Here is a 26759-nt window from a genome sequence, read left to right on the forward strand (position 1 = left end):
AGTTTTCTGTTTTGCCACTCTGCCATAAAGCCCAGATCGGTGGAGGGCTCCAATGGTTGTCCTTCTGGGACTTTGTCCCATCTCAACACAGGATCTCTGGAGCTCAGTTAGAGTCATCATCAGATTCTTGGTCACCTCTCTCTACTAAGCCTTTCTCCCCTGATTGCTCAGTTTGGCCAGACGACCAGCTCTCTGAAGAGTCCTGGTTGTGCCAAACTTCTTCCATATGAGAATTATGGAGACCACTGTGCTCTAGTCTAGGGACCCTCTAGTGCAGCAGATTTTTTAGCCTTCCCAGGATCTGGATCTTGCATCAATCCTGTCGCTGAACTCTACTGCAGTCCCTTTGACCTCATGGCTTTGTTTTTGCTCTGATATGCATAGTCAGCTGTGAGGCTTTCTATAGAGAGGTGTGTGCCTTTCTGAAATCATGTCCAATCAATTAAGTTTAGCAAAGTTGGATTCTAATCAAGGTGTAGAAACATCTCAGCAATGACCAAGAGAAATGGGAGGCAACTAAGTAAAATTTCATGTTTTTTTAATTTTTCATATGTTTACAGAAAAAAATTAAAATTCTGTATTCACTTTGCCATGAATGGGTACTGATGAGGGAAAATTATTTTTTCGACTGTAGCGTCAGGTTTCAGCATAAGAAAAACGCTAAAAGTGACGGGGGTCTGAATACTTTCTAAATGCTTGCTATCTGCTTGCATTGTCCAAAAAACAGCTTTTGGTAACTGGACAAACTAAATCACAGGAAACACAATAAGACGACTGATTCAAGCTGTAACGGGTCAATTCACACAGCTGCTTCTGTCCCTGAAAACAGTGTTGTTGTCTTGCAAATCTTTGATTCCAGATCGTCCTTAAAACTACCATTTTAAGGTGGAAAAGGTGCAGACTGTTGCTACAACTTTATGCTGTTTCATAACCAGCAAAAATGTCCTTAATAAGCAGTTAAAATTTTTTTTGTTTGTTTTTTGTTTTGTTTTTGTTTTTTGTTTTTTTTTTGCAAGCCCTGGTGGTGTGTAGTTTAGCTTCTTTGTCAGTTTTATCATTGGCTTCGTAGCATTAGTTCATGCAGGACATGGTGGTCATACATCCAGCTATGAGCCAATTATCACCTCCAAGCTCCCACAGCCAATCTCAGCTCTTTCTCTCAAGACCGGGGTGTATTTTTAAATATGATATACTTCTCACTGATCCCTGCTTGCATTAATGCTGATGCACCACGCAGCTGGTGCTCCTCCACCCCAGCCACCTCCTTTATAGCATAAAGCCTGTTGCACCCTCATATTGAAATTTATGCTACAATGGATAAATTGGCTTTGAGCTAATTCTATTGCATTGATATGCATTGTCATAAATGTATCCATCCTTAGGGGGTTTCTAGCCATGCTCTCTGGAAAGTCAAAGCATGCTGCTTGACAAACCCAGGGAGCATCTTTAGAGCAGAGCCTTCTCCACCAAGTAAAACTGTACATCCGTTTTGCAATAAAATGATAAAATGTCAGAGGAGAGCATTTCTGACTGAACTGTATCAAAGTATCTTCATCCTAACTAAAAAAGTTTGCTTAGAATAAGAGGAGTTAGATAAAAGATAAAACAAACTTATAACGATGTTTGTGTTGCAGTTTCTCGAGAGCTTCCCGTAGAAACAGAGACCATCCTGACACAGCTTCATCAGAGCGTCAACGAGGAGCACTACACCTACACTAATGTTCCCTGGAGACTCTACCTCAGGAAGGAGGTGGGAACAAACACAAAAACACATAAAGAAAGCACATGATTCACTATCAGAGTGTTTGTAGTCTTATCTCTAGTGAGTATTTTTCTGTGTTTTGCAGGTTTTTTATCCCAAAGACAGTTTCAACAACCCTCTGGTGCTAGATCTAATTTTCAAACAGGTAACTTCACGTTTATGATGAACGTCTGCAGTCGATTCATTCCCCTTTCTTTTTTCTGCTCCGTAGTTTTTACCTGACAACGGTGAAATCTTAGAACAAACTAAATAATTTCTAACATTGCCTGTCCTCTGTTCTCTCGTGCAGATAGTGAACGACACTCTGTCGGAGGCGTGTGTTCGCATCACCCGGGATGAAAGGCAGAAAATGAAAGCTCTGTTCGGTAGTCTGTCTGTTCTCACCGCCTTGTTTTTTTTTTCTTTAAGACAGAATTCTCTAATCCAAACAAGTCTCTTTGACATTCATGAGCTCATGTGTATGTTTGTGTGGTTGACAGCGAAACACGGGGTTCAGCAGAATATGGATCCAGTGGAGGAGCACGTGAAGAAAACAATCGTCACAGCAGCAAGGGAAACGTGGGAAATATACTTCTCTCGTTTGTTCCCGGCATCGGTGAGAGTGCTAAAGCCCCAAAGGATAATAATTACTGACAGTGTCATGTCTTCCTTTTATTAAAGGGCTTTGTGTGTGTGTTTGTGTGTGTGTGCAGGGCAGTGTAGGAACAGGTGTGCAGGTGTTGTCGGTGTCTCACAGCGGTGTCAAGCTTCTGAAGACAGTAAAAAGCAGCGCTGCAGCCCCAGACTACTTCAGAGTGCTCCGACCCTACACGTATGTTCTGTTTGTCCTATTTGCATTTCTTTGATAAAGTTTCATTTCCATATCTGTGTTTACACAGCTATGCAAGTTTGTCTTTGATTATTTTGGGCTTCCTCTGCTTATTTTCCATATAAAATATCCTTTTTACCTAAGGAAAAAATGTTGACTATAACTCAGACAAGGGTTGGAATTCTACCTGCCAATGTGGCTGGTGGATTCAGAAATCTATTAACCACAAACTTTTTCATCAGCCACTCTATTCTAACAATCAACATTATTTAATCAGGTATAATATTGAAATTAGTGCTTATAATAATAAAATTATAGGCTTTTTATTAAGAGGGAGTTGTTGCACAAATTAGCAGAACTCTCACTCATTTAAACTGCAGTTTTGATCAATTTGCAATCATGCAAACTTGCTGTGATTTCCTTGCAACAAGCAAAACATTGATTCAAACAAACCTTTTGCAATAAACTAGTCACAGTGGAAAACTCCTCTCATATGATACTGAGTAAAACCATCCCAGGACACAGCTGCTCCTAAATATTTGACAACAGCTCTGACACGGGGAGGAGGCAAGATGTTTTGGTCAGTGAGTGAGTAGGTCTACTCAGCTTTAGTCATAACAGGAACAAGCAAGAAAAAATGTTTCCATTTATGCTGTTCACTGTCATAAAATCTCTCTGTTAGTTTACGCAGCTTTTATTAACCAGCCCCAGTGGCCAGAGAGTTGAGCACATTCACTTGACGCTGTCAATGATACCCTCATTTGGCTGGCGCTAGGTGCTTACTTCCCACCCTGAGTCAGATCATGAAAAATCAGTGTGTACAACTTACAGTATAAAAACATGGACATCACAACAACTTCCTGAAAGTGAAGTCAAAATATGTTAAGCTTCCCATACTGACTGGATGTAGTACAGACAAATACCACAGCAGATTTGTGGGCACTGCTATCTTGTGGTAGCCATCAGAACTGTGGTGGCACCTCAGCATCTGCTGCAGAAGTGAAAAGTAACTAATTACATTTACTCAAATTACTGTAACTGAGTAGCTTTGTACTCCTTTGAGTACAGTTTAATATCAGTAAATATCTGGTTTTAACTAGAGGAGCCGTTTTTTTACAATAGTAAGGGACTTTTTCCACCCCTGGTCTGCTGACCGTGACAGTAGCATGGATAGTTGGATTAAATACATTAGAGAGCTGCTGATAAAGGAGACTCTATCAAAAATTCCTAACTGTAGTTATATTTCACGTCTTAGCCGTCCTTTACAACAACCTGATTTACAGAAACAGACACATGGAGAAGAGAAATAGAGAAAAAACCTCAACTGCCTGCCACATACTTTTAAGAAGTGCTGTTAAACCCTCTGATTCTGACGTTGTAGCATATGACAAAAAAATGACACTTCCTGAAAAGTCAAGTAACTTTTTTTAAGATATAATTTTTAGCTTTTATGCATTTATTTAGAGAGGAGGCCATCTGCATCCCAAAATTCAAGTAACTTTTGACCCAAAATTGTTGACTTATAGTCTTTTTACCTCTTGAAGCTAGCCGTTGTGCCCTTCCAGTGCCCTCAAATTCCTTACAGAAGCTGTTGATGAAAGGAGAAGCCACCAGGGCTATCTTCAGGCACACTTTAAAAAAGGCTTTTAACTTAATCCTTGACTTGAGCGAGTGTGCCTGAAGATAGCCCTGGTGGCTCCCCCTTTTTTTGACAATTTACGCTTTACTCTTCATGAGCACCTGGCTTTTACCTGGAGTTTACCACAAATGACAGCACACGGTACTTTCTCCTTTCCCTACAGAAGCTTTTTTAGCGAGCCTGGAACTTGGGCGAATTTCCAGGATCTTTAAAGATTAAATACCCACAAGTAAATAAAATATTGTATTCCCTGGTGGAAACAGCCTGAATAGCTCATAACAGAGAGAAAAAGAGATGGACAGCCTGTGATGTGGCACTCTGTGTTAATGCAGACAGGAAGTGCATTGAATAATGGCACAATAGAGCCAATGCAAAGAGGCACAAAGACTTTTTTTTAAACATATGAATATTTTGGAGACTTTTTGTCACAAAATGATCATTTATTTCACTTTTTGGTCACCAAGAGATGGGAGAACAAGTTTGTGCAAAAAAGTCTCAGTCATTATTGTTTACTGTGTTCACTCATTAAAGTCTTTAAGTTTTAATTTGTTTTTTTCTTTTGTCTTTTTGTCCTATAACTTTTTCAAATTAAAGGAAAATCACTGCAGCCCACATATTCTTAAAGCTCAGGTTGTCCTGAAAAAGAAAAAAAAAAAAAAAAGATGTTCAGAGCTTGACTGTTCCCCACAGGGTTGATGTTTTCAAGCTTTTTAAGACAAAAAGTCCAGGCCAGAAAAAGTAGTTTAATTACCTTAGGGCTTGAAGGGTTTGCATAACATTATTCTTCTCACTAGCTAGCTTAATAATCTAAAAACAGACTAGCACTGGCATATGCACTTTCTACAGACATATTTTCTCTTTCTTGTTAAGGTTACTTGTCTGTAATGATTAACTGCAGCAGTGAGCTAGACTTTGCTCACTAGTCTGTAAAAGAACATTACATGTGAGATTATTTTAAGAATTGCCTGGAGCTGAATGATAAAAGTCATCTATAAATATTCAGAGGTCAAAATAAACACTATTCTTGATCCTCTTCTGAAGAATATCTCAGGCTCTGTGAGGTCACTGAATCTCTGTTTATGCTCTCATACAAGAGAAATTTTCCCAAAATCTAAGCGTGTGTTTTGTGCACTTCTCAAGTTTTTTTCCAAAGTGAGAGTTATCTTACTGTAAGAGCAGTTGAGAACGCTACAGGTTAGGTTCAGATACAGAGAGTTAAGTTAAAAGAAGAAAAATGTTCACTACTTCAGTGAGATTTTCTTCAAACTTTTGGATGCTTTAGTGAGATGACTCCACAGCAGTGTTAACTTTAAAACCCTTTACCCTTCTGTGTTAATACATATGCATATTTAAGTTTGCACTTATCATGTACACAAGGCTGTATCCACAGCACGCAAAAGTGTTGATCACAGAGTAATTTTGTTTGGGCTTATGAATGAAAAATGTAAAAAAAAACAACAAAAAAAAAAGAAAGAAAGAAAAAGAAAAAAGGTCATTCTTACCAAACAAAAAATACCATAACTATTTGTACAGATAACAACAAAAACTCTGTTTCTATGTAGGAGCATGTAGCTTTGCATTTTTATTACTTTATCCCAGTAGGTTTTTAATAGACTGTATTGTTTATATCTGATAGAGTTAAGCCTAAACTGCACCGTATGTCTTTTGTCAAATTAGGTTTTCAATTGCTTTTACTTTTCAGCTATGCAGACATCCTGTTTGTAACCATCCCCTCTGAGAACATGCTGGAGTTTAATCTGACCAATGAGAAGCTGATCCTGTTCTCAGCCAAGGCCCCGCAGGTCAAACATCTCATAGACACCTTCATCAACGAGATCAAAAAGGTACAACATACACAAAAATCACACTGATTATGTCACGTAGTGGGCCATGATAAGGCTGTTTAGAAATGGCACTATGCCTTTGTTTAATTTTAGATCATAAAAATACTTCTGTCACTGAAATTCAAAACCCATTAAATGCAAGTCTGTATTAGTCAAAAATGCCTACCAGTATGTTTTATATGTATTTTAGTTGAATTCTTACATTATCTCAGATATTCCTAACAGCTTTAAAAACTGGTTCTGTTACTTGAGGGGATTGTGGACAGGCCAGGGGCACTTATTTTTTAAGAAAAGCCTGAAAAACAGTATTTTGCATAATATGCCGCCTTTAACAACTTTTCTCCCTCATTATGTGATCAATAATCAGTGAAATGAAAACTGTGATTTATTGTTTTGTGAATACACATTATGGAGTTTTTTTTTTTCCTTTATTGAACAGAGTCCTAAATTCAAAACAAAGGTGGCTGGAGTTGAGTCTGTAATTGTCATTTTTTTCTATTATTTTGATTAAGAGCCCCTTGAAATTCCAGGTAAAATGAGTCAAAAATGTCTATCCAGAGGGTCGGTGCTACCGGTGCTGAGTAATACAACAACAAACAAAACATTGTTTTTTCCATCTGAGTTTGTATTGTGAAACAAAGGCTTGTAGATGACTGTGGCTGGGAGGTGTTAGCTGAAAAACTTAACTGGACTAAACCATGAAGCCTTAGCTAGTTCAGGTTCAAAGCCGATAACAATAGAGTAGAAAAAGAGTATTTTATACCTGTTTTTATGTGGAAAAGTCCAGGTGTTTCAAATTGAATACTCCAAAAAGGATGAAGGTTGGCAGACATGTTGCTATACAGAATGGCTAATAACTGCCTGGGAAAGAGATATTATTATAGCAAACACAGTGGACTATTGAGAACAACAACAGCATTTGTGAAATTTAAAATTGAACACCAGTTCATGGATCTTTGTGGATATTATCATATTTTTGGACTATAAATTTGCCTGGATTTCGATTGTTGGGACTCTTTCTGATGCAGCAGGACTGTTTTTGATGGAATGTTATGATAACAGTGAGCTGTGTTACTTTTATTATTGTTTATTTCTTTGTAGCTAATTGTGGCTGCTGTGTGGGTTTTATCGTGGTGGGTAAACATGGTCAGAATCCTGAGAATCAGAGCTTTCTGTTGGTGTAAAACATGGTATACTTATGAACCGTCATTTTGTAAATGACTGAATAACTGAAAAGTTTTTAATCTGGTGGGCCCTTGGATTTTTAAGGGGTTCAATTTAATTGATTCTTGTGTTTGCAGCTGAGCCAAAATAACAAAACCATAACAAAATGATCAGCAAACAGAAGTGCTGCTGACAGTGATGAAGAGGAATGGGTGCCTGTCTTTACTCCCCTAATCTGATAAAACTGAATGTAACAAACTCAGCTTTTCCGTCAGTTTAATTAAAGATGTGGTAAATTTAAGCTGTATTAAAGGTTCGAAGTTAAGGATTGATCTTTATTGTAAATACAAATAAACTGAAAGTAACATGTAAGGCTGTGAGATGATGCATTTGCGTCTTTTCTCTCTGTCCCTGCAGGACTCAGACTATGTGATTGCAGAGCGAAACTTTGTGACAGACGACAGATCAATGCTCAATTTTCACAAAGGTGACATCATCAGGCTGCAGGTTATGGACGGGCTGGAGAAAGGTGAGAAACAGTGATAAACAAACAAGACATCCTGTTTCCTCTGAAGTCAATGAATGATCAATGGGCGTGCGTGTTACCTCCTCCAGGTTACAGCTACGGATGCGTGGTGAGAAAGAAGGTGGTGTTTTTGGAGGAGCTGAAAAGAGACACTCAGGACTTTGGTGAGTGATTATCTAATGCTACACATTTATTCTGAACATAACAGGATGAGGAAGCCTCACCTTTCCGATTGTGTTAACTTGATGTCTGTGTTATGGCTAAGGCTCAAAATAAACAAGATGACATTTCACGTTGACAGTTTTGAGAGATTTACTCACCTGGACCCTGGAGGTGTGATGATGGTATTTTAAGCCATGGAGAAAAAGGTGCAGGGGTGTTGACAGGGCCTACAGCACTTTTTAAATAAAAAATGATATCAGAAAATTATTTTTCAGATGGGAGATGGCAAGGCAATTTGAAAACTATTGATTTATGTCATTTCTTTTGGACAGAAAAGATTAAATATGATCACAGGCTAAAAGAAGTCACGTAGTTTCATTGATCGATCAACAGATACTGAACAGCACAAAATCAGTGTGTGCTTACACACATATGTCTGCAATCTGTTGTGATGTTTTCATCTGGCGTGGCTGTAGATCAGTGGTACACTCAGCCGTCTCCAAGCAGCAACCTCCAGTGTTTAAAATGATGCCAGCACAGAAGTGTCCATTTTGGTTTAAATAAGGATATTGATCATTGCATTATTAGGGACATGGCTGCTTTCACTGCTAGCCAGAACAATGAAGCTGTTTAGGTTTAAGGCCTGCCTCAGCTCCGACTCTTTATCTGTGTCTAAGCTGATTGAGTTTGCATCATCGTTTTCAATATGGCAGTCATCACGGCTTGGCCTCAGAAGCCCTCTTCAGCAGTGGTGTAGTGAAGGGTATATGCATGTATATGGATTATACTTACTGACCCCCAATTACACGTACACTGGCTTCACCCCACTCCTCTCACATTGCACACTGTGCACAGCAAATCACTCCCTTTCTAGTCAATCAGAGCAGTTACACTGCCTGCACTCCAGTCCGTCTCCGACACGTCCCACTCCACTCTGTTTCACTGGAGATACGCGTGAGGTCTATTTTTAGTGCCGGCTGCTGGCAAACAGCATCAATCTGATTAGAGGAGATCGATCCAAACAGATGGAAAAAAATGCGAAGTGTCCTGAACACAATGCATGGACTACCTACAGTAAATTATCACTATTTCAACATTATGTCTCATCCAGTGGCACATGCAAAAGGTCATCGGGTGGTCAGTCAGTCACAGAGCTAATACGGCACCAATGATGAAGAAAAGATATCTTTTGAGGTGGAAAACCACTGAATTTTACATGAAACCACAATCCTTTGCAGCAAAGATACAGTCATGGATGAAAGTATTGCATCCCTGGCATTTTTGCAGAAAATTCACCATTTCTCCCAGAAATTGTTGTAATTACAAATATTTTTGGTATACACATGTTTATTTCCTTTATGTGCATTGAAATAACACAAATAAAGCAGAAGAAAAAAGCCAAAATTGACATACAAAGCACAAAAATGGGCTGGACAAAATTTTTGGCACCCCTTTAAAACTGAGGGTAAATCATTTTGTTTCAAGCATGTGATGCTCATGTAAACTCACTTGTGGCAAGTAACAGGTACTGGCAATCTAGAAATCACACCTGAAGCCAGTTAGAATGTATAGAAGTTGATTCAACCTTTGTGTTGTGAGCCTGTGTGTGTCACACCGAGCATGGAGAAGAGAAAGAAGAGACAAGAAATGTCTGAGGACTTAAGAAGCAAAATTGTGGAAAAATATGAACAATCTCAAGGTTACAAGACCATCTCCAGAGATCTTGAAATTCCTTTGTCCACTGTGCGTAATATAATCAATAACTTTATAACCCATGGAGCTGTGGCTAATCTCCCAGGACGTGGGCAGAGGAGAAAAATTGACAAAAGAATGCAATGCAGGATAGTTTGAATGGTGGATAAACATCCTCAGTCAACTTCCACACAAATTCTTGCACCCAGCGGACTCAGGGTGCAAAAGTGTCAGCTTAGACCATACGTTGCCATCTGAATGAGATGAAGCAAAAACCTTTGTACCCTGAACAATATTAGTGAGGATATAAACATAAAACAACTACCAGATAACCAGTCTACTTCCCTCTCCTCTCTCAGCTCTGCTTGACTCAGCCTCTTAGTTGCTCTTCTTTACAAAAAGCTGGACATGGATATCAGTATTGGCTAAAATGAGTTTGAAAGTATCAGCATTTTAATCAGCAAAAATTACCATGCATCCTTATTTTTGCATGAGTTCGCTGTGCCATGCTCAAGCACAGTACAATCCTCTTTTCCCAGGCAGGGTCGGAAAGTTTGTGCTTCAGCACAATGAGGTTTGCAGGAGCATAATAATAGGTGCACAGCGCCGACATGGCATTAGATTGTTGCAGTTGTTCGTCTTGACAGCCATTTTTAACAACAGCAGGGTTTAGAGGGCCATATCTGACCAAAATGAGTAAAAAATAAACCACAATATACTTATAAGCTTATACTTACAGCTCAGTTTAGGATTGCCCTGTAGGGAAGTGATGGAGGTCAATACCAAGTGCTCATAAGTGAGGAAATAGCCTCTTGTGAAGTGTCTATAATTAGACTTAAGCCTGTATTAAATAAAAGGTTATCGTTGAAGGCCTTGGGGAGAGTAAGGCCTTGTAAATGAGAGAGGAAAGAGTGCTGATAAGAATCTGACTTGTTTAAATGAATTCTGACCTGCTGTCTAAAGGAGAGGCAGATAAGGGCTTAGACGTGTGTGTGTGTGTTTCTGACAAGGTTTCATTTTCTCCCTGCTCCGTGTGTCTCTGTCTGTCTTTGTCCATGTGTCGGTGTTTGTGTCAGGTTGGAAGTTCGGCGCTGTGTTCAGCCGCTCTGGTGCTTTCCCGGCTGAATGCGTCCATCCCATTGCTGCTCCCGACTTCCTGTCGCTGCCGCTGGACCGCAAGGCCGAGCCCCGAGGAGGAGCTGGACAGTTTGCTGTGTCATCAGCTGTTGCTGTTGCCGTGGCGTCCACCATGGCTGCGCATGAGATAGATCAAACGATAGAGGTGCACATGCACACGCACACAAATGTTTTTTCCTTTTTTGTCTGCCCATCAAACTGATTGGAGTGTCAGGTTGTTTTAGCTGTCAGTTCTGTCATTTCAGAGGGTTTCCCTTGACGGCTTTGCTGACGGAGAGCTGGATGAGAGGGCGCTGCAGGACAGTAAATATGACATGTTAGAGTTTGCCAAGAAGTACTTCAGACAGACAGCCAACAAGAAGGGGTGAGAAAAGATGTTTTCACACATTGAAATCCTCTAAAACACAGAAAAACATACACTTAGTGACACAACCTATCTCAAATCAAGTCTAAAATATGCTCACTCTGTAATAGGCCACTTCAACTGAGTATTTCTAGGGTTTTCTCCTGCTCTTGCTTTCTCCTGCTCCCATATGTTTTTGCATTCTACTCTTTAGTCCAGTTTTACTCAACCCTGCTCAACCAAAGAGTCAAATTGTTGAAAAATACCTTATAAGAGCCAAAATCTAAGTGGTGAAAAGTGGCAAAAAAGGATTTAAGTGGTAATAAAAAATTTAAAAAAGGCAGAATAAGAGGCAAAAACTGGTGAAAAAAGGGCTTAAAGAGGGTAAAAGTGGCAAAATGGGCTTGTACCTGTAAAAACTGATACAAAGTGGCAACAAATGGACAAAATGGTGCAAAAATGCAAATAAGGGCGACAGATAATACACAGACAAAAAATTAAAGTTGGCATATAAAGCCAACTTTAATTGTGTAAGGAACAAACTCTTTAATGTGACTTGAAATGGATAATTTCTGACATCAAAGTTTTCCTTTTTTAAGGTCTTTTGGGGGAATAATATTTCAAATTGAGACATATAAGAGCCACAAATCATCACAAAAGAGCCACATGTGGTTTAAGAGCCACATGTTGAGTATCACTGCTTTAGTTCCTGCAACAGCACCATGCATAAGCTCCACCATCATCACACCTTTGTGCATTAGTATTATTCCACCACAGTGTAATATTGCACTAAGACATGCACAGTCAGCACTGTTCCCAAGAGGATAGTGGCCTTCATAATTCTCAGATAGAAAAAGTTTGGCACAGCCAGGACTCTTCCAAGAGATTAGGGCTGGGAAATTAATTGAAATTTAGATTAAGTGCATAGGTCAGGAAACCGTGACAAGAGAGTGAGGAAGAGCATGTGGTAAAGGGCTGGAACTGAACCTGGGTCACCCATGCCAAGGACTGCATACATGGGGCAATAACATAACTCCTTGGGCACCACCATTATTATTAATACTACAGAGTTTTATGAAACATTATCCTGAATAACTGAACCAAGAAAAGATGAAATTCTTTCTCTAAGGTAGAGGTTCCCAACCTTTTTTCTTAGGGCCCCCCCACTCATATCTAATCGAAGCTAAGCACCCCCATGACCCACTTGGAAAACTTAAACATAGATTTTAAGTGTTCATTGACAAAACCCCAACATAATTTGCCCACAAACACTTGCTCTTGACAAGCGATCTATGTATAAACTATCTATTGTCACAATGTTGTATAAGGGCCACTTTAGAAAAAAAACAAATAAAATTGATCTGTTAATTTTCAAGGAGAAAATCAGGTTCCCAAGTTAAAAAATAAATCACAAATTTACAAGACAAAAAGTCATTTTTTTTTATTCTAAAACACGTAAATTATGTGAAGTAAAATGTTAATTTTGAGACTATACAGTTGAAGATCCAACCACTATTTCAGTTTGGTTTCTTATCAGTTTTTTACTGTACACTGTTGTTAATGTATGATTTAAAATCCTTGACAGTTTAAACTTGAATATTTTTTGATTTTTCTTGTAAAGTCACTACTTTCTAAACTCTTAAATTTTGAGTTTTTTTCTTGTAAGTATTCAACTTTGTAATTTTAAAAATCTAGATTTCTGACTTTTTGCACAAAAATTATCAGATTCTCTTCATTTTTTTCTTCTCTCAGGTTGGCCATAATGCATTATGTTTCAAATCATAGTTTTAGAATAATAAATACATACATCTGATATTGAAAAAGGCAGAGCAGACAGGACCCCAGGTTGGGTACCACTGCTCTAAGGGATATCTCCAAGAAAAACATCTGATTTACTATGATGAGACTGCTGAGAAAGTGAGTGAAGTTAGCTCATGTCCCTTTATGTCTGATCCACTCTTAGTACACAAATACTATTTACCTTGTGAAACATACACATGTGAAACATGTGAAACATAATGCCACATGGTTGCTTAAAATAAACACAAAAACTGCCATTTTCCCAGGCTTAACCATGACACATGACATCCTCAGACTAAATCTGTGGTAATTGTTTGGATTGAGAGACCCCTAGTGGAAGAATCTACATGCTTTTTCAACAGCTGTAGTTAACATATTGATTTTGCATCCAAAGAAGCCCAGTTTGTTCGATGAATATGATGTTGTGTTAAAGATAAAACCTCCAAACATTGTGCAATACCTCAAGTGATTTAAATCAGATCAAGCTTTAACATAAAAGGGTTGATTATAATTACTTAATTAGAAGTTTTTAAAGATATAGATGGTTTTTGACTGAATTTAATGCACGAATATCTACTGAAATAAAAGTTTATAGTGTTTATAATTATTTTGTACTGAAACAGTATTCAATTTTGAAGACATGAACTTGGCATGTAATGCAGGTTTCCTAGAATAGAATAAATTACCTGAACACATGATACAACAGGAAATCTGAAGGCTGCTCTTTGTGTCTTATTCTGTTTTTCAGAGATTCCCTAAAAAGCAAAAGCAAAAACAGAGACTCCAGAGAGCCCACTGAGATGATCAAGTTCTCCAAGGTGCTTTTTGTCTTACTACAGCACATTTTATGCCTCCACTTGTTTCATGATCCTCTTAGATAATTCATATGTGACACTTTTCTTATGTTTCTTCTTTTTCAGACTCCTCTGACAGAGTCTCTGATAGAGTTTACAGACGCATCCATGAACAGAGTAGCAGCTGATCTCTTTCTGTGTAAGTGCTCTCCTTCGCCTTATTTAACCCCTCTTAGTTGGAGCTTTTGACTTTAGGGGTTGAACACTTATTGACCTGGCTGATAAACGGAACATTCAGAATTTGGCAGATTATCTGTATTGGTGTTTTATTTTACAAATACCTGATAAAATTATTTTATGTAACAGTGTACCACTTTTGCTTTGGCAGGGTATACCCCGGACTGGTTGCCAGTCAATCACAGGGAATATTTGACTATTAGTTAATACTTTTATTTTGCTAGAGGTGGTATTTTTGGCAATAGGTGATATGTGTAGGCCCATCCATGGATTTGGCTGGGCCCCTGACAAACCCAGAGAATGGGCCTTCCCCAATTGATAATATCAGTGTATGTGTGTTGGATCAGTAGCATTGATGCTAGCCATCCTGGCTAACAGTTTGGAGCAGAAAAGTGTGTCAGCTTGGATCTGATGTTGAAGTCGTTAATTTGTGCCACTTTTTAACCTTTGAAACCACTTTTTCAGCTCATTTTTGCAACTTTTGTTTGCCACTTCCCATTTCTTTGGTGTTTTTACAAAACTTGTCTCTTCTTATCCATTTTTACCACATTTTAGCCCATTTCATCACTTTTTCCCCCACCCATGTCACTGTAAATCAATTTTTTACACTTTTTAACTACTTTAAACCCCTTTTTCTGCTGTTTTTTCCACTTTTGGCGCATTACTTTGTCTCTCTTAAGCCTTTTTCCTGTTTACCCTATATGGATGGAGAGGTAAGGTAGGAAGGCAGGGAACTGGGGGAAGGTGAATGTTTTTGTACCTGAAAGGCAGAATACAGACCCAAGAGAAACACTTGAGAAATTGTAGAATTAAGACAAAAGAAATTTTGACTTTGACATTTTGTGATCCTGCGTATGATCCATTCTCCCCGTGGTTTGAGTTTGAATGTTTTGTTTGATAATTGACGAGAGCAAATCCCAGCTTCACTCTTATTTCATCCAGGTTCTGATTCATCCATCCAAGGTCTTCATATCAAGAATAAATACTAAGTGCTGGATTTCTCTGCAAAATCTGATATTGAGTACTCAAATGCTCTGACCTTTATTTGTGTGTGTGTGTGTGTGTGTGTGGGTGTGTGTGTGTGTGTGTGTGTGTGGTTGTGGTTGTGTGGCCTGGTTGTGTAATTCATGCAGCCGTGATGCGTTTCATGGGTGATGCTCCGTTAAGGGGATCAGCAGAGCAGGAGGTGGTCAGTGCTTTCCTGAAGGTAAGTAAACACATTTCCTGTCATGTAACTCCTTCATCTTTGACAGCTGGCTAACACGTGTGCTATCTTTGATTTTTATATGTGTGTGTCCTCCCCTCAGCTCATCGGAGAGTTCACCTTGATGAGGGATGAGGCTTACTGCCAACTCCTCAAACAGCTTACTGCTAACACCAGCTCCAAACCGTACGTCTCTTCTACATACACACCGCACACACAATAACACACTCCCACACACAGCGCTCCTCTTTCTTCTCTGAGCCTGTAATCCTGAGTCTGTCCGTGCACTCTTGTGTTGTTCAGCGATAGCTGCCAACGAGGATGGAGGCTGCTCTACATCCTGACCGCCTTCCATCGCTGCTCCGAAGTCCTCAAGCCCTTCTTGCTGAAATACCTGCAGCAGGCTTCTCGCAGTGCTGGGGCTCAGTATCAAGGTGAAAAACACACGCACAGTCATTGGGTTCAAATCATAAACATATCAGAAACCACTAGAATGTAATATGCTTTCTTTAAATGTGTTAGGCATCGCTAAAGCATGTGAGCAGAACCTGAAGAAGACGTTCCAGTATGGTGGCCGTATCATTCCCCCAAACAGCATGGAGCTGAAGGCAATGATGGTCAGTGCTACAGAGGTAGAAGAAGTTTCCCATGTCTACAACCAAATATATGTAAAAAAAGGAAATGAAGGTTTAGAAGTGGCCTCGTCAAGTTTCAGACCTGAATTCAATCGAGACGGTGTGGCATGATCATAATCAGGCCGTTCATGTTTGGAAAAACCCTCCAATGTGGCTGAATAAAAGGGGACATATTTTACCCCTTTAAGGCAAATTAAATTGTTCTCAGAGATCCCCAAAACATGCCAGTGAAGTTTGTTGCTGAAAAACACTCCAGTATTGGATTTTTGTATGTCTTAAAAAACCTTCTGCTTCAGCCCTGCTCAGAATGAGCTGTTTCTGTGTCTGTGGCTTTAAATGTTAATGAGCTGTCTGACTCCGCCTATCTCAGGAAATGGATGTGGCTTAATGGATGTGGCTCTCATGATCCTCTTCTCAGCTGGAAGCTGAGAGGAGGATCAGGAGAGGAGTGCAGAACTTACCTGGGGTCGGTGCTAACTCCCCACATGACATCATGAGGGGAAAATGTCAGAACAACTTGTTCAGCACACATTTTCTGAAAGGTGGGGGGAGGTGGGGGGGTCTAGTATTTGAGGGGATTGTGGACAGGCCAGGGGCAAGTATTTTTGCAAGAAAAGCCTGAAAAAGTGATTTTTGCATAATATGCCCCCTTATAAACAATTCTGCAAAGATGAGTGGACCAAATTTTCCCCCAAGGGTAGCACAACCAGTTATTGGTTTTGGGGGAAAGTTAAGTTTTCACATAAGGTCAGGAAGGTTGGAGGGCTTAATAATAAATGAAATGAATAAATTACAAATTTATAAATGAAATCATCATTAAAGTCTGTATTTTGTATTCACTATCATTATCTTTGTCTAATATTAAAATCTGTTTCATGACCTTAAACAGTCAAGTGTAACATTGGTGCAAAAGAAAAATCATGAAGGGGGAAAATGCTTTTTCACAGCACTGTATGAAGGAGCCGAGATGCATTAGGTCACATTTTCCTGAATGAATATTAGTACCGCTATCTGAATGTCACCCAAAACAAATACCTCAGCTTTAAACATTTACCAAAACAAAGCACCCTGCTGTGGCACAGCTGGAGCAAGGTAAACAAGTCAAATGCATTTTTGTTTTCTTTCTTTTCATGCCAAGTAACATTGCCACCACTTTGTATTTACTTTGTGGGTTTTATTTCACTTAATCTACATCACACCAAGTTTTATAATGCAAGAATACTGTATTTTTTTAAGTAAATCTTTTAGCTAAGTACAAGTATCTTAGGTTTACACCTCATACAAGAGCTGGACTCTAATCTTGGCATCTCACAGCTCTAGATGTGTAGATTTATGTATATTCATGTCCTTAAAATATCAAACAAACTGTGCCATGTTCTGTGTATGTACAGTACATACTCATATGAGGATGTGTTTGGGCTTTTTCAGGCAGGACGAAGTTCAAAACGACAGCTGTTTCTCTTTCCAGGAGGTATTGAACGTCACGCCAAAATCAAAACGTGCTCTGTGAGTTTTCAGACACTGTTGGCACTCCACCACCGCTGCTGTCTGCGAGTAGACGGCTGCGATATAAATGAGTGTGTTGTTGTGTTTTTCAGGTCGCCCTGGAGGTGATTGAGGAGCTGTGTTATGAGATGGGTTTACACAGACTGGAGGCCATAGAAGAATACGCCATATTTTTAGTCACAAACAGAGGTACGTTCACAGAAGTGTAATCCTCTTTGTCTCACACAGAAAGCTCAGACACACACTTTAAGTGCAGTTTTATTACATGAAGCCAATCTCCTGGTTGTTGTCAGTGAAGCAGATCGGCTCACAGATCACATATCAGCCCGCTCTCTGGTTTCAAGCCGCAGGAGAAAGTTGCTCCTGTTCATGAGTCCTGATGGGGCCGTTGTGGCAAAACAACAAGACAGCCTGCCAAGAACGATCCAAACACACATCCTTCCTAGCTATTATCTTTGAGATGTTAACATGCACTTCATTTTGATGCCCTGTCCACAGAGATGCATCTAAAAATATTACACATGATCAATAAGCACATCGAGTACCTCACAATGATAATGTGTTAGCACTGAAGCCCCATCGCTGATTCTGTCCCTCAAAGTGCTCACAAAGGACTCTTTGTATTCTTTCCTTCCCAGTCCTTGTTTGGCATTAAACATCTCCACATGATAACAGCTGGCAGCTGCTCTTGTTAGTGTACTATTCAAAAACTCAGCAGGTCACTCAACATGTGGCTACACATCCACTGCCGTGATGTCAGAGGATGTGTAATTCAGGAGTTTGGTTGCACTGTTACTCATTTTTTGGCAGTTAAAGGTCAGATACTGATAAAGAGCACTGAGCTGATGATCCACTGTGAAGTTAAGTTACTCTTACACAAAATAAGCTCATCTCTGTCTGTGAGGACTTTTGTTGGAAACCAGAGGGTTGCTAGTTCAGGTCTCAGTTAGACCAAGTCTTGTAGCTGGAAAGATGCCAGTTCATTTCCTGAGTACTGCCAAGGTGCAAACCACTGAACCCCCAACTTCTCAGGCAGTGCTCCCTCTTGAACTGTAGCCCTCTCTCTGACCATAAAGCCCTTCTGATCGTGTCTAAGCCACGCAGTGATGGACCGCTCAGCACCGCCGAGGAGTCTTTCAATAAAAAAATGTACTCTATAATGTTGTTCACCAATCATTAAACCACGTTTTATGGATGAATTTTGAATCTTGATAGTTTTTAAAATTGTTGCTTCCTTCCAGATTAATGGCACAAGCGTGAAGCAGTGCCAGGCTGAGGGTGTTGCCACTTTAAGGCCCTGTCCACACGGAGACAAATTTAGGGGTATATGCAAAACTTTCTTGTAGTATCAGCATTTCATCCACATGGAAACTACGTTTTGGGAGGCCGTAAACGGTACTTTTTGAAACTAGGTCCCAAAGTAAACAAATCTGTAAATGCTTACCTTTCGGCTCAGTGTGGATAGCCAACCATATCTGTCTTGGGACAATTACGTCATACATGGCATAGCCCACTTAAGCAGCATTAGCATGTCAAACCAAAACAACAATGGCATATTACAGGGTTGTGTTTGTGCTGCAGAAGGAACTGAGCTTGTTATGGCTTTTACAGCAAAATCTGATGCTCTTTTACCACCACAGAGAACAGCATACAGCAGATGTTCTTAGATCCACCGTGGAGAACAACCAGAAGGGCAACCAGGAGAAAGTTTGTGGTTTTCTGTAATCTTCTTCTCTCTTTCGGTGCATTTCCGTGGCAGCATTACAGCGCCATACATATATTAAAGCATTTTCAGTGGTTTTCAGTGGTTCCGTGCTTACTCGGACATTTCCTGAACAATCCTGTGTTTACGGGAAACTTTTTAAAAATGAAACAAAATATATAATTTTCGTCTCTTTGTGGACAAAGCCTAAAACGTCTTTTCTTCCCCAAAGTGTGAAATTCATCCATGAAACGGTAGGATTGGTTAATTTTTGTGTGTGTGTGCATTCAGAAAGTATTCAAACCTACTTCAACTTTTTCAATTTTGTTATGTTGCATCCTGATGGTACAGTTGAAAAAAATATTCTCATTAATCTGCTCTCAGTACTCCATAATGACAGAGTGTATTAAGTATTAAAGTTAAAAAACTGAAATGTCACATTGGCATAGGTATTCAGACCCTTTGCAACAACACCTGAAATTTAGCTGTTGTTCCTCCTATTTCTCTGTACCTTTGCTGAGATGTTTGTACACCTTGATTGGAGTCTTTTGGGCACACGTCTCTTTAGAAGGTCTTACAGCTGACGATGCGAGTCAGGGCAAAAACCAAGCCGTGAGGTCAAAGTATCTACCTGACTCTTCTAAGAGCTGGTTGCCCAGCCAAACTAGGCAATAGGGGGCAAGAGCCTTTTAAAAGAGGTGACCAAGAACCCCATTGTCACTCTGACTAAGCTCCAGCTCTGTATGGTGATGGGACAAAGTTCAAGAAGGACCACCATCACTACAGCCCTCTGGGCTTTATGACAGGATTGAAGGACTGATGCTTTAGGTCTGAACTACATTTATACATCTATATCATCATCGACTAAAACATATTCTTCAATATCAGCGTATCAGATATTGGCAAAGATCCAATATCATGCATCCTTATAGGGAACAGAGGTGAGGCTCTGATATGTTTAGATTGCTAGCTTCATGCAGTCTTCCTCAGAAGAGTCACATGATGTTGTGGCATGTCTTATCAGCTGATCTGATGCAGGTTTGGATATCCTGCCTGGTTTGACTGGACGGCCACTCCTCTGCAGGTGTTGAATGGTATATTAGCCACTTGTCCTGGCTCTGAACAGCAGTGGTCGTGGTTGTCCTGTGAAACCGGACCAGTTGGCCAAACCAGTATAAGATCAGTTGATAAGACACACCATAGCAACATCATGTGACTTTTCTGAGGTGTGAATTTCCCCTTTAGGCATTAATAATGTTTGTTATTTCTTCTTCTTCTCCAGAAAACTTTATTGCGTGTTAGATGTGGCTAAACATACACAGCTAAATAATGCATTCCTGAAACAGAGAAAATGGGTCTGACAGCAGATTACAAGGAAAAATAACTATAACAGGCTTAAAAAGACAACTTTCCTCAAATTGACCTTGTATGTCCAGCATGTAGTGGTAGGGGGCGCTTACTGTTTATTAAGATGTTGATAGCAGTGGGAATAAAGTGGTTCCAGTAACTATAACCAGTGATGGAGCTTTCATCACAAACTTCTTCTGCTTTTTCCTCTTAAAGATAATATTATCTATGTATGCTGCTTCTAGGTCAGAATGTGCGTCCCCTGAACAAGCACGAGTACATCCTGGATGTTGCGACAGAGGCCGAGTCTGTCGATACGAACTACAGCTTCTGGTTCAGACGAGTCATCTGGACTCAGACGCTCAAGTTTGATAATGAGCTGTGTGTGGCCATGCATTATAACCAGGTATGACAGGTGATGCTTCACATGCAAACACTGGAGTGTTAAACATTCATGGTCATGACACCGATGTGTTTGTGTGTATATTAAGATCCTGCCGGACTACCGTAAAGGTCTGCTGAATGTTCTTCCTCATGGAAAAGTGAGCGATCAGCTGTTCCATCAGATCTCCAAACTGGCAGCTCTGCAGCACCGAGCCAAAGACATCATCTTCATCCCCAGCATGTGAGCAAACAGTGGTGAAACAACCTAATCCTGGCTTTCAGTCCATTGTGTTTTTACATTGTTTGATTGAAAAATGTATTATAGAAAGAAAATGATTGCAATAAAAAGAAAAAAAACTGATAGCACAGGAGAAAATTTTACACACACAGAGAAAACTTTTTGGGTTGCAAATTTATAAAGCAGAACAAAGATGATCTACTTGGTTTAAAATCTTCACATTGCAAGGAATAAATATCTGATATTAAATACTATAAAGTGGAATAGATAGAACAAACATTTTTGCATACATTGTTGCTGTCAATTACCTTCACTAAAATGTAAAATATAACATTTATATTTAGATCATCCTGATTTAAGAGAGTTAGCCTACCATGGAATAATTTGAGCTTTTAATTTCCTCTAGTAGACTTTGTGTTTGTCCTCTTTTATGACCTTTGTTTCCCTAAATCCTACTGTGCCTTATACTTTTTTATTCATCACATACTCTGTAATTATTTTGTAATTTTTCATCTTAATCTCTGGGGGCGTTTGGCTTCTAAAGTTTCCTCATTAACAGCACTTCAACAGGAGTTAAACATTTAACAGGATGATCAAAGGCAAAGGGTGAAATTAGCATAAATGTACTAAAAAGCAACCTTAATGTTCATTTATGGGGGAAATTTCCTTTAAAAAGTTCCTCACGAGGTAAACAGCACGCTGTGGGCTTTGTTGAGCTGTTATCGTTATATTTTGCGTTTCCAAATGTAGACAACATGTCAGCATTGAAATGTTAAAGCACAGCCACTCTGAACCTGCAGCAGATGATTTTATAGATTTTCCATTTTCACTCCAAAACAAACTCTTATGTCGAACAGATAAAAACAGAGCAATGCAGTCAATACTCTCAGTGTTTAAAGTGTGTGACACATTGTTTTTCTTAACCGTATAAAACTCACCTCCTCTCTTTGGGTGACTGTGGTTATCGCGGCGTCTCTCCACCCACACGCACAGCAGACAGCCGAGGATAACGGCTCAGCGAGTAAAAACCATTCTGAGAAATCACAGAGACACAGAGCAGACTTTTTCTTTATCTCCCCTTCTCCTCCAGACACGAATTATCCGAGTACATCGCCGCTCCTCTCTTCAAAAAGCAGCCACCCCAGCAGTGGGTTACCATGGTGACGCAGCACATGCAGCAAGTGCAGACCCTGAACCCGCATCAGGCCAGAGCGCAGTTTCTGGGTAAGATTCACGTTTACAGTAGGAGAACAGATGACTGCCGAAAACTCTCCATAGAGGCGGAACACATCCATTTGTAAAGTATTTCACTTCATATATGCTTCATTCATACATTTTATTACAGGGGGATGTGGATGAATCCTTCAAGTTTCTGGTGTATAACAGATTAAAATTAATGCTCATGCCTCTATATAACCTCGAAAGTAGACCAGAGTATCAGGAATACAAATGATAGTGTGTAATTATTTTTATGATCTGTTTCTTGGTAGGTGGTTAACAGCAGATCCTGAGGTTCCTTTTTTCAGGTTTTCCTTTTAAACATTAGGTATACTTTTTCCGGTAAAATGAAAGCAGGTTGACATTTTGTCAGAAAATCTACTTAAATATGTTCAGGACAGGACTGGCAAAGATGTACTACTTTGTCCACAGGTTGCATCAAACCAACACAAAAATCCTCCCTTTCACTTTAATATTATTAGCATAAAAACATCCATATTCTGCCTTTACATTGTGACTTGATAAAGTTTCAGGAACATTTTTTTCAGAAACTACGAGCAGATAAATGTAGCAGGACATAAAGTCTGTTTTTGGCTTTTTTATGATGCAGCCAGCAGTTAATGATAGGACTGGGAATTATTGACCAAAAATCTAAATATTATCTAAATATTACTAAATATTATTTAGCTAAATGGAAATGCTGAATATGTATCTTGATATTTTTTCTAGAAAGAAAAACAAAACAAAGTCAGTTCAAAAATCTCCTTAAATGACATAAAATAATAATTCCCTAATTGGACTAAACATCTCAAATACATTATCTTGCTGTTATTACTGTAAACTAACATTTCACCATATATGAGGCCTGTCATCTGGCAAATTAATTCAGTTCGTTTCACCTATGTCAGGATGAAATCAGAATAAAAAGTAAAAATTATTTTAACCTGACATAATTTACGAAACTGTCTCCATATCGATGTTGTTGACCCTATATCTTATTGAAAACAGATCAAAATATCTCAAAAATTCACAAAATACAGTGGAACACAACAAGTTCTTTGGCTTGGAGAGAATATGTCGTTTCCTCAAAAGAATCAACATATATCTACAAATTCAAACTGCTGGAGGCAATGCCAGCGTAAACCTTTATCATATATCTTTTTGCCATGCCCCGTCCTTGACAGCTACCAGAAAAAACTCATCCGAAAAAAGTTCTCATCACTGTCCCATTTATATTTGATGTTTTATGTCTCTGTAACATCGCTCAGGAAATAAATAAGATAGGGCTTTTATGACAGTACTGCCACCTAGGAGTAAAAAGGCCAGACCAGACCAGAGGTCTGTTAAGAAATAATGGGGCTGAAACCAGTACCTCCTCAGACAACCAAGTGACTATAACTAAAACTGCAGCCAGATAGGATGAGCCTGCTCATGCGTCTGTACAGCCAGAAAAAGAGTCTAGTGAAAACTCTGGTTGGGATGTTGCTCTAAATTTTAGCACTGCTGGGATTTGACTGTAGACACAAGGTCGCAGGGATTCAAACCCACAGTGTAAGCTGTGAAGCAACAGTTCAACTGTCACTGTGAAGCTGTATTATATTCCTTGAATCATTACATGTAAATCCTTTTTGTGTACTTCTCTATTTTTCTCTGTGTAAAACGGTGTTGATTTTGTCGACTAAAACTATGACTAGAAATGTTCGTCGACAGCTTTTTTCCATGAGAAAGACTAGACTAAGACTAACCAAACATACATCTAAGATGACTAAAACTGACTTAAAGTTATAGTAAGTAATATTAAAGCATAGAATTCACCACCATGATTTGATATCAGATTTAGGCAAGAGAATAAAGGCCTGGACTGAGAGTAAAGACTAAAATGTGAGGACTTTTTATGGACTAAAACTAGGCTAAAGTGTTTTTTTAGTTTTTGTCGACTAAAACTATTAAGGGTAGAAATGACTAAAATGTGACTAAAACTTAAAAGCATTTAATCTGGTGTAAATGCAAAAGAAAACCCCAAGACCCCTTGATTGATGAGTGGATAGACAAAGTTTTCCAGACATATACAATGAAACAACTCACATAATCACTCAAAATGCAACAAGATTTATTAACCAGCATATGGTCAAGATGGATGAACTCTATCAAACCCCAAAGACATGAATTTAAATGAAACATGCACAAACAACTTAAAAGCCACCATTCCTCCCTCCAGCCTGTATAGTTATTCTCTCTGATACCAGAGACTGAGGCCTATGTAAACTAATGCCTGCACTTATAAGGAAGGAAATAGATGCATATTTACCTTTGGGGGTAAAAGAATCTCAGAAACTTGATATATTGCCCACCCATGGTCAGTGATACATAACTTCCTGCTAAGGCTTCCTTCCGTACTCTCCACTGTTTACAGCCCAACTGAGCAACCATGTGATCAAAAGTTAAACAAAACTTGCCCCTGAAATCTGTCTGAATGTCTGCAACTTAATGTTGTCATTTACTTAGTAGAGATACTCATCATAAGAGCAGAAGCTCCTCTGTTTCTGGTGATTTAAATTTTACTGTAAATAGTAGGTTACACTGAGGTTTCATTCTAGTTTACGGCAGCAGTATGAATTCTAAAATGAAGCCAATTCATTATGACTTACCTAGAATAAACTGGTGATATGTTTTCTGAAGTAACAATATCATAGTGGAGATTTTTTATTACAAGGGAAAATGTCCGGTCTGTCTGCTGGGAAGGAAAAACAACTTAAAATGTTTGTTTTTGAGTCAGATCAGTGATTTATGATGCATTCAAGGACGTCTAAAAATACTGATTGGCTTTTGTAATGCATTGTTGAGTGGATTTGTGCCTGGCATTGACATTTCATTAGATTTAAACTAAATAATTTGTCATAGATTACTGGAGCTGAGATATCATTACAGTAGTTCGTGTCCTGCTTGCTTTTGTTTTGTACTTGCACTACAAACAGAACACTTCTTGTTCTTAAATCCAGACAGCCACCCACAGATTCTGCGTTTTAAGTGAGCATAAGCTGAAACTGACCCACTCAATCATTTTGTTTGAGACATAACAAAGCTCCTCCTGAGACACTGAAAGTATATCACAGTTTTAATTTTCCCATCGGTCCATGGATGAATGAACCCACTGAGAATCTGCTAATTCTGTGCAGCTTCAACAAATCTGTTTTTATGTTCTATTCAGGGTGCCATGGGGTTTAAAGATGTTTCAATCTGCTCTCTGTCTGCTAATGTGTCTGTGTGTGCAGGATTGGTCAGTGCGTTCCCCATGTTCGGCTCCGCGTTCTTCTACATCCACAGCAGCAGCTCCACCACCTTCTACGCCCCCTGTATTGTTGCTGTCAATCAACACGGTCTCCACTTCCTGCACAAAAATACACACGTAAGGACCCAACAGACTTAAGCACACAGTCACGATGGCGAAGCACTTATATGACTCATCCCATCGTGACTGAAACACGAGCCCAGAAGCAGAGTCACATAGTGTCATTACACAGTTGAGCGTTATGATGTTTGGTCTCTGTGGTGCAGGAGCCCATGGCAGTGGTCCCCCTGGCGGAGGTGCAGTCCAGCCGTACCCAGAGGCCCTCAGCTGGAACCAGTTACCCATACGTGGACCTCACACTGGGAGACATGAACACACAGCGGGTCATTCAGCTGCAGTTAGAGCAGGTAATACACAAACAGACGAGGACGCTCTGCAGAAGTCACACTTTGTTATTTTCAGTGATATTTCTGTCTCTTCATGTCTGCTGTGTTTGTCTTCAGGGCCTGGAGTTGTGTCGAGTCATCGCCATGCAGGTGGAAAACATGATGTCTGTGCGTGAGAAGAGGCTCACCCTGCCACCCAGCGAAATCACCATGTTATAACACCTGTTTTCTTCTACGCACACGTATACATCCTCATATATCCTCATAAGATACAGCCTACCTCCTCCTGTCTTCAGGTTTCTGTGTCTCACACACACACACACTAATGTGAATGTAAAAGTGTACTTGATTCTAATACTACTGCAGCTACACATGAGGAATCATTATCAGTTCATGTTTATTTCAGGTTGACTTCTAATTGCACTTACTACTTTAAATAAATACAATTATGTTTTATTTCTGCACAGACGGTGTTAAAATGAACTGTAAGGAAGCGTCATAGGCTTGTGCCTTCTCATTTGGAAGTTTTATAACTTAAATACATGTTTTTTATTTTTATACTGTTCTCTGTAAACTAAATATGTTAACAACTGTTAACTTCCACATGTATTATTACTTTATTATTTTGTAAAGACTATTTTATCAAAATAAAACAAGCAAATAAAAGTGAAGTTTCATCATTTAAATGATAAAATGATATAACTAGAAAAGCACTCGGAGAGCGCAGACCTCCGCCATTAGCCCTATCTCCCAATAGTACAGAATCCTTTAAAAAAATTCCTGGATCCAGCCGGTGATCTGGATCACTCCCAAAATCTAATCAGTTCTTCCTTATGCCATTTGTGACATTTCCTGAAAATTTCATCAAAATCCATCCATAACTTTTTGAGTTATGTTGCTAACAAACTAACTAACTAACTAACTAACAATCCCTGCCGATCA

The 26759-nt window shown here is 39.3% G+C and overlaps 1 protein-coding gene across 1 annotated transcript in view; it reads left to right on the forward strand.

Moving 5' to 3' along the window:
• myo15ab (myosin XVAb) overlaps window positions 1-26471 on the forward strand; it is a 103110-nt gene extending 76639 nt beyond the window's left edge. Inside the window, exons 51-74 of the mRNA XM_041784119.1 lie at window positions 1635-1750; window positions 1848-1907; window positions 2052-2127; window positions 2242-2357; window positions 2455-2573; window positions 5912-6053; window positions 7635-7746; window positions 7833-7907; window positions 10674-10879; window positions 10980-11098; window positions 13626-13695; window positions 13798-13870; window positions 15042-15115; window positions 15216-15298; window positions 15416-15546; window positions 15635-15729; window positions 17176-17253; window positions 17346-17442; window positions 20548-20708; window positions 20794-20927; window positions 22015-22148; window positions 25415-25548; window positions 25698-25838; window positions 25935-26471. Coding sequence (XP_041640053.1) covers window positions 1635-1750; window positions 1848-1907; window positions 2052-2127; window positions 2242-2357; window positions 2455-2573; window positions 5912-6053; window positions 7635-7746; window positions 7833-7907; window positions 10674-10879; window positions 10980-11098; window positions 13626-13695; window positions 13798-13870; window positions 15042-15115; window positions 15216-15298; window positions 15416-15546; window positions 15635-15729; window positions 17176-17253; window positions 17346-17442; window positions 20548-20708; window positions 20794-20927; window positions 22015-22148; window positions 25415-25548; window positions 25698-25838; window positions 25935-26036 — 2648 coding nt within the window. The 3' untranslated portion in view covers window positions 26037-26471. The remainder of the gene's footprint in view (window positions 1-1634; window positions 1751-1847; window positions 1908-2051; window positions 2128-2241; window positions 2358-2454; window positions 2574-5911; window positions 6054-7634; window positions 7747-7832; window positions 7908-10673; window positions 10880-10979; window positions 11099-13625; window positions 13696-13797; window positions 13871-15041; window positions 15116-15215; window positions 15299-15415; window positions 15547-15634; window positions 15730-17175; window positions 17254-17345; window positions 17443-20547; window positions 20709-20793; window positions 20928-22014; window positions 22149-25414; window positions 25549-25697; window positions 25839-25934) is intronic.
• The last annotated feature ends 288 nt before the right edge of the window (window positions 26472-26759 follow it).

This window comes from Cheilinus undulatus, linkage group 4, assembly GCF_018320785.1.
Source record: "Cheilinus undulatus linkage group 4, ASM1832078v1, whole genome shotgun sequence".
NCBI classification, from domain to species: domain Eukaryota; kingdom Metazoa; phylum Chordata; class Actinopteri; order Labriformes; family Labridae; genus Cheilinus; species Cheilinus undulatus.